The 8,103-nt window shown below is 65.2% G+C and overlaps 1 protein-coding gene across 1 annotated transcript; it reads right to left on the bottom strand.

The window, feature by feature from the left end:
• Positions 1–4,869: 4,869 nt before the first annotated feature.
• Positions 4,870–6,749, bottom strand: DNAJC22 (DnaJ heat shock protein family (Hsp40) member C22). Its single transcript, XM_074167309.1, has 3 exons — positions 6,680–6,749; positions 5,266–6,144; positions 4,870–5,052 (listed from the first exon to the last, which is right to left on the bottom strand). Exons 2-3 carry the CDS (start codon positions 6,046–6,048, stop codon positions 4,870–4,872), a joined length of 966 nt encoding a protein of 321 aa, XP_074023410.1. The 5' UTR covers positions 6,049–6,144; positions 6,680–6,749.
• Positions 6,750–8,103: the final 1,354 nt, after the last annotated feature.

Here is an 8,103-nt window from a genome sequence, read left to right as displayed (position 1 = left end):
ACTCTGTTTTACCATGTGTCCCCCCCAAAAAAAAAGCGACATTTATACTAGAAATTGGGGAATGTGTTACCTGTCGGGGAGCCCGGAGCGGGGTCAACACAGAACCCCCCCACGCACCCATCGAGGGCACAGCCTGGTTTTCCCAAATCCCACCCCCCCCCCCCGAATCCCCGAGGAGCCAAACCCCTGAGATTTGGGGGGGGGGAGGGCGGGGGGGCAGATTTGGGCAAATACCTGGTAAGTTACAGCAGAACAACACAAGCCCCTTCATGTCTCCCCTTCAACAGCCGCCTCGGCCGCTTCTTTCCAAAGAACTAACTTTTGTGCCCCAAAAGAGCCCACGGAACGCATCAGGCCGAGGTTTTAATCAAAGCCAAGCGGCTTTAATTACCCAGCACCCAAAAGGAAGGGCGGGCAGCAAATGCCACTGCGCCTGCCACTCAGGGTTTGGGTTCTTTTTTTTTTTATTATTATTATTATTATTATTTTGTTTCAGGTTCCCCCCCCCCTCAAAGGGGCGACGCTGGGTTTTCAGAAGCTCCTCGCACCCACCAGCGGAGCGGCGACAGGAGGAGAGGGAAGGTCCAGCCCCAAATCCCTGCCGGCGCAAAGAAACAGCTTCTCTCTCCGAATCCTTTCGTGGGACTGGACGAAGGATCAGAAAATTGTTACAATCCAAAGAATCATTTTAGGATTTAAAAAAAAAAAAAAAAAAAGTTTCTTAATATCACTCTTGGGGTTTGGTTCCCTCCCCCCACTCACCCCCCCTTGTTTTTCCTCAGGAATGAGCTGAACATTTAACCTCGGAGATAATTAGCTGTCTATATTCCGTTTAAAGCCCCACATTTATTGTTCTTTCAGCGGCTGCATTATGCAGAGCACGACTGGGCATTAGCTATTCTCAAACATCCACCTCTTCGGAGCTAATTGTGGGCTGTTCTGCGGCAGGAGGAAGTAAAACTACGTATTTCAGGTGACAAAACATCCCCGTTATTTATTTCAGGTGACAAAACATCCCCGTATCTATTGGGATGATGCCGTAAAACCTCACCCCGAGGGGTTTCAAACACTTCAACACGATAAAAGAGCAGACCCCCCCGGGGGCTGCAGTGCAGGATTCCTGCTCCAACGCCATTTCCCACACTCATTTCCCAGATAAAGGGGTCCTGGGACTCGCCCGTGGGATTTCTGAGGCTTCCCGCTGTGATTCCGCAGGAGGGAAAATGCTCAGGACACCAAATTTGCTTTTCCTGAGGCAAAGATCTCTTTGCACTTTTTGTCTTCTGGTCCCCTCTACGTCCTCCCTCCGTGTTCCCCCCCCAGCCTGGGGGGCAGCAGCTGACACGGAAACTCCCGGGGCTCCTGGGGAATTTTGGGGGGATGGTGACTATTTTTAGATTGTCTTTGCCAGCGCTGGGATCTGGAAGAGTCTCCGTGACTTGCCAAGAATCGTTTCATATTTAAGGGGATAATTTTAGATTAAATTTTACTTCTTATCTAAGTGTCTAAAAACCAGGAGCCGGTAAAAAGAAGGAAGGAAGGAAAAACTGAGGGCAAATAGAGCAGAAGGTGCCCCCTTTCCCTGCCCCACCTGAAGAGGTGAAAACTTCCCTCCTCTCCCCCAGTTTAAATGGGAGGGAATGGGATGACTGGAGTTCTACCAGAAACCTTCCCCTCTTCCTCAGCTTTTGCTTCAACTGTAGCTCATCTCCGGGTCTGACATCCCAAGAGCGAGCCTGAAAATATCATTAGAAATGAGCTTCTCTGTTTTAATTGCCAGATGTATTATTTTTTAAAAAAAAAATGCGGTACCTCTATCTCCCCCTTCAGATCGCAAGTCACCTTTAGAGCTCCTTTGTCCTGAATCCAACAAGAACCTCCTGCTTTGGGGCCGCGTGGCTCAGAAAAAAAACATAAAATATTTAAAGGCCCCGTTGAAGAGTAAGCTACAATTTAAAACAAAAACAAACCAAAAAGCCTTCTGCATGAGACAATTCCTGCAAGGGGAGCTGAGCCTGGCGAAGCGGAGACGACGGCAGCATCCGCAAACATCGCTCCGGCCACGGGTACGTGATGCACAGGGCTGAAGCCGCACACTCAGTGCAACGCAAACTCCGTTATTAACCAAGTATTGCAATAAAGGAAATAAACACCGAGGCCCCAAGCGCCGAGATGGACACGAGGGACGATAGGGACCCAAGCAATGAGGAGCTCTCACGCCAAACACCGCCCTTTCTGCTCCTCCAGGTCCCCAGATCCCCTGGATTGGGGCCCGTTCTCCAGCTGGACGGCATCGGGGGGCACCCCCGCTTACGTGAGAGGATCCTGCTTAGAAAGCACAAAGGCCCAAGAGCCAAAGAGGATGGAAAAACCCTCCACACCCCCTGCAACTTCCAAGGTGAAAGGCCTCAAGATCTAGGACACCTCCAAAGGGCAGTCGTGGCAGCCAGGGCTTCCCAATGGAAGCATCCGGCAGGGAAAAGTAGTCATTACAAAAAGCCCCAAATGATGAAAACAGCTGCCAGGCTCTGGCAGGACACTGAAGCAGATCCCATGGGTAGTCCAAAGGCATCTCGAGTTCCTCGGATGGCAACCTGCTTTGCAAGGGAATCGCTGGGACCGTCACCCCCTGGGAGGACGATCACACCAGAGGAACCATTAAAGGCACCCTCAGAAAGAAACCCCACACCCCTCACGGGGTTTTTCTGCCCTCTCCAAACCAAACAAAACCCTATTCTTCGCCTTCTTTCCCCCAGCCCCGCAGTGGAGGGCTCATCTCGGTGGGGAAGGAGGCTTCGTAACTTCTCTGCAACAGCTCCCTCTGTGGATCCATTAAGGCCTCTTTCCACTCAGGAAGCTCATCATCGAGCACAAAACCAGACCAGCACCGAGGAGCACCCACGGGGCGGGGAACAGAGCCGGGACCAGGCGCTGGAAGCCACCTCCCAACTTTCCTCGTGGAGAAAACCCCGCAGGCCCGGAGGCAAGTCAAGCTTTAGGTATTCTAAAGACCACAGCCCCGTGGAGGTACAGGAGGGGAAATAACATTTCCCTCTTTGCCACTCAGCCGGCTTCTCACCGCCCTCATTAGTTAATTATTTGCGTTAGGGTAACTAAAGGCCACTGAGCAAGATCTCCAAGCGCAGAGGATTCCTGCCGCTGGGATCCAGGAGCCGGGTGGGCACGGGAGGAGGGAGACGGCAGAGGCAGGGATGAAGGAGGGCGGGTGGAAGCGGCGGGCGAGCAGGGCTGGCTACGTGTCCCGGCTGCGGCATAAATAATGTATTAACGCTCCCGACCGTCCGCTCCCCGTCACTCACACCAGCCCCGCGCGCCCACGGCTCGCCCCAACGGCCCTGACTCAGCGCCGGCTGCCCCCCCCCAACCCCCTTTACCCCATCCAAACCCCACTGCTCCAACCTGCAAACCCCCTTCTGCAGCCTCCCCTGGACCCCCCCACTTCAACCCCTGCCCACCCCCCTCCCGGGCCTGCTCCCCAGCCCGCCCCTTCCCCATCGTCGGGGCTGTGAAGGGGGGCACTCCTCCCTGTACTCCCCCCTCCTGGCTATGTGGGCCTCCTCCCAGCCCACCCCCACCCCATCACTGTCACCCTTCCCTCCCAAACCACCCCCCCCACACAGAGGGGACCCCCTTCCCCACACAGCACCTCTCCTGCCTCCCCATTTCCCCACAGCCCCCCCCCCCCGGCTGTTCTCTCCCCCACAGAGCACCCCCCCCATAAACATCACAAGGCCCCTCAGCCTCTCCCATCCCCTCACAACGCCCCACCGACCCCCCCTTTCCCTCAAAAGGCCCCTCGGCCCCCCAGCACCCCCTCACAAGACCCCTCGGGCACCCCCCAAGGCTCCTCGCCCCCCCCATCCCCTCACGGTGCCTCTTGGGCCCCCTCACAAGCCCCGACAGACCCCCCCGACCTCTCACAAGGCCCCTCCGCCCCCCCCCAAGGCCTCTCTGCTCCCTCGGCCCCTCACAAGGCCCCTCCGCGCCCCTCGACATCCTTCACAAGGCCCCTCAGAGCCCCCCTTCCCCTCACAAGGCCCCTCAGAGCCCCCCCCGTCCCCTCGCAAGGCCCCACCGACCCCCAGCCTGGCCCCTCCCCCGCCGCCCCCTCCCCTCGCTCCCGGCCGGGCCCGGCCCCACCGCCCTCTCCCTCCCCGGACTCACCGGCGACGGTGGGGCCCTCTCGCCCCCCCCCTCACCTCAGGCCGCCGCGATGCACCGGGGAGGGGGGCGGGGGCCGCGGCCCGGCTGGGGCCCTCGGGCTGCGCCAGCCAATGGGGACGCGGCCAGCGCCCGGCAGCCAACGGCGGCGCGCGATCGCCGCACCGCGCCCGCCCTCCTGGAGGACTCCACCAATGGGAGGGCGGGGAAGGCCCAGCTCGGCCCGCCTTCCCTCGCTTCCAGCCAGTCAGATGCGACGCGGGGGCCGGGCCCTGCGTTTCTGGCCAATGAAAGGGCAGAACGGAGCATCTGGGCGCGCGGGGACACGGCGCGGCGCGAGGAGGACAGCCAATGGCGAAGCGGCCCAGCCGACGCCACCGCGAAGACCCCGCCCTCGCCTCGGCGGGGAGGCGTGGCCAATCTCCGCCCAGCGCCAATCGCATCCTGCAACGCCAAGGCCCCGCCTCCACGGGGGGCGGGGCGGCGGGAGCCGAACGTGGACGGAAACTGCCGAGAGCCGCCGCCCCGCGGCGGAAACACCCGAGCGCGGAGCCCCGGGGGCTGCGGGTTCGCGTCCCCGCCCCGCCCGAACCGCCGTGCTCTGCCGCCGCGTCCCCAACCCGTCGCGCCGAGCCAAGGACCGAGGCAGCAGCGAGAGGGAACCCTCGTTGTTCACGAACCCCGGTGTCACCCCCCCGGGGCCGCCCTCCTGGGCCCCGCCAGCTCCTCGTAGGCCTCCTGCAGCTCGATGAAGCGCCGCTCGGCCTCCTTGGCCCGGTGCCGGTTGTGGTCCGGGTGCCAAACCTTCACCAGCTCCCGGTAGCTCCGGTGCACGTCCTCGGCGGGGGAGCCCGTTGGGAGCCCCAGGACCTGGGGGGCGAGAGGGATGTGTTGCGCGGGTGGTGGTGGGGGGGACACCACCAGACCCCTGCCAGGGCTGCGTGTGCCCTCAGCAGTTGGAGGGGACCCCAAAAAAATGTGGTTCCCCACCCCAGGGTATGGAAGCAGCCAAATTCTATGGATCCCCCTCCCCCAGCATCCCCCCCCCCCCAGCCCTATGGTACCCGGCGCCGCATCCTGCACCTCGTACGCCCGCCGCTGCCGCTGGCTCCAGCCGCTTGCCTCGAAGCCGGTGCCACGCTCCTGCGCCGGGGACGACCCGCCGGAAAAACCCAGGGTCTCCGCCAGGAGCCGGCCGGCGCGGAAGGGCAGGAGCAGGAACTCGGTGGTGGCGCGGGGAAGGGCCAGGAGGGTGCCCAGCACCCCGGCGGCACCGCGGCAGGCCAGGGGGGCGGCGAAGGCCAGGCACGCCAACCCCAGGTGGTAGAGCCGGGCAGCCAGCCGGGGCCGCGGCGTCCCACGGGGTTTGTAGCGCCGGTGACGCTGGGCGGCCACGCTGGCGGCCAGGCTGACCGGCAGCACCGCCAGCACCCGGCCCTGGAAGAGGAGGGAGGCGAGGAAGGCGGTGGCCAGGACGCTGGGTGCCTCCGCCGTCTGGTCGCCCACCGAGGAGACCAGCTGCACCCCCAGCCCCACGGCCAGGGGCTGCGCCAGCAGCGCCGGCACCCAGGGCAGCCCCAGCGCCGCCACCAGTCCGAAATATGTCCCCACCGTCACCTGCCCCGCCAGGCGCAGGGGGCTGAGGGCCGGCACGGTCCCAGCGCGGTCCCCGGGCATGCTGGCCCCGTTGGCGGTGGCCACCCAGCCGGGGAGGTGCCAGAAATCCCAGAGCCAGCCGGCACCGAAGCCGCCCAGCGTCAGCATCCAGAGCAGCGCGTGGCTGTCCCGGCCCAGGTAGACGTGGTGCAGCCCCAGCGGCCCCCCCAGCGCCCACAGCCCGTAGGCCACCAGCAGCCGCTTGGCCATCCTCCCCACCCCGGGGGCTGTGGCCACCGGCTCGGTGGGGCTGCCCTGGGGGTCACCGCCCCGGCGGGCACCGGCACGGCCCCGGCATCCGGCACCCTGCGGGATGGACAGTGCAGTCAGGGACCCCAAGTCATGCTGTGTCCCGTCCCCCCCCCCAGGCCAGACCCCCCCCAGTGACCTATGTGCCCACCCATGGCCGGTGCATGCCCACTTGGAGGTCCTGCATGCCCGCCTGGGGTCCCACGTGCCCACCCAGAGCCATAGCATGCCCACCAGGCTACCATGTGCCCACCCATGGCTGCTGCATGCCCACCTGGGGGTCCTACCTGCCCACCCAGGGGTCCTGCATGCCCACCTGGGGTCCCACGTGCCCACCCAGAGCCATAGCGTGCCCAACAGGCTACCATGTGCCCACCCATGGCTGGTGCGTGCCCACCCAGCGCCCTGCACCCCCACCCAGGACCCCCTGGGCCCACCCAGGGTCATACAACCCCCCCCCCAGGACCAGTGCGTACCCACCCAGCATCCCCCCAGCCCACCCAGCACCCCGTGTGCCCACCCGGGGCCAGTGCACCCCCACAGCCCCCCCCGGCACCCCACCCCGGTGGGGGTCCAGCCCACCCTGACCCACCTCTCCCCACCGAGCTGCCGGCGGCACCGCTCCCCCCTGCCAGACTTTGCCCCGGCACGACAGCGGGCAAAGGGCACACCGTCGCCATCACCGCTGCAGGGACCTTTGAGGGGGGGGGGACACCGGGTGCCCCACACCGGCACCCCCAGCTCCATATCCCCTCCCAGGGTGTTGCCATCCTCGGCCCACCACGGTGCCTGGTATCGGGGTACCCACCCCGGTGAAGGGCCCCCCCCCTTTCCCCTGGCCTGCCCCCCCCCCCTCTCAGGGCCCCCCCCGTTTGCTCAGCCCACACCGTCGCCGCCGTGTTTGCAGGGATTAACCGGCTGCGGCCGCCAATTTGGGCTCATCCATTATTAACGGCCCCGCAGCCGCCCTGCGCCGGGGGGGGGGGCTCAGCCCCCCCGTTAGCGGAGCCCGGGGGAACTGCAAGCCCCCCCCCCACCAGCTCAGCAACCCCAGGCGGGGGGGTCGGATGGGCTTTGGGGGTGCATCGCCCCCCTTTCACTGCTGCCCTGGGGCTGGATGGGTACTCCCCTCCCCCCCAATTCACCCCCCCGGCGTTTGGGGGTACATCACCCCCCTTTCATTGCTGCCCTGGGGCTGGATGGGTACTCCCCCCCCCCCAATTCACTCCCCAGCATATGGGGGTCCATCGCCCCCGGCTTGCTGCTGCCCTGGGGCGCGATGGGGACACCCCCCAGCCCCCCTCCCGGGGTTTGGGGTGCAATGCGGCAAAACCCCGGTTCTGAGGGCGGGGGGGCTGAGAGGCCAGGGCGCCTGGGTCCCTGGGGAGCACCCCCCCCGGCCATGCTAGCGGGGGGTGTGGGATGCTGGCGGCCCCCCCGGTTCGGCTGCCCGTCAGGGCGGGCTGACAGCGGCCCCCCCCGCGCTGCCCACCCGCGCCTGGCTGCCTCCCTGACAGCGGCTCCCAGCGGACCCCGGCCCACGCTCCGCTGCCCCCGAGCCCACGCCGGGGGGGCCCATCCCCGCCAGCCTGCACCGGGGTGGGGGGGGGGACACGACCCCGGTCGGACCCCCACCGGCCTCCCCGGGCTGGCGGGGGCTGCGGTCCCGTGCCCCCCCCCCGCCCCTCCCCGTTCCGGCGCAGGATCGATGCGGTGGCGGGGGGGGGGACGGAGAGGGGGGGGGTCTCGTGTCCGATCGATCTCTTTAAGTATCTGGATTTAAAAATGTCAAATTTGCCTCCGGCGAGCGGGGCCGGCGGTCGATGGGGCGGGGGGGGGGCAGGGGGGGGCGGACAGAGCCCCCCACAGCAGCCTCAGTTTCCCCGGCTGCCCCCCGACACGCGGAGCCGGGGGGAAGCCGAAGAGGAGCCCCGGGGGGGGTCTGGGGGTGCCCCAGCCCGGGGGAAGGGGGTCATGGGGGGGCTCCCCCGGCCCCCTCCCCCTTCCCCCCCCTGC

Source organism: Numenius arquata, unplaced genomic scaffold, assembly GCF_964106895.1.
Source record: "Numenius arquata unplaced genomic scaffold, bNumArq3.hap1.1 HAP1_SCAFFOLD_627, whole genome shotgun sequence".
Lineage (NCBI taxonomy): Eukaryota > Metazoa > Chordata > Aves > Charadriiformes > Scolopacidae > Numenius > Numenius arquata.
This window is presented reverse-complemented; position numbering and strand designations above follow the sequence as displayed.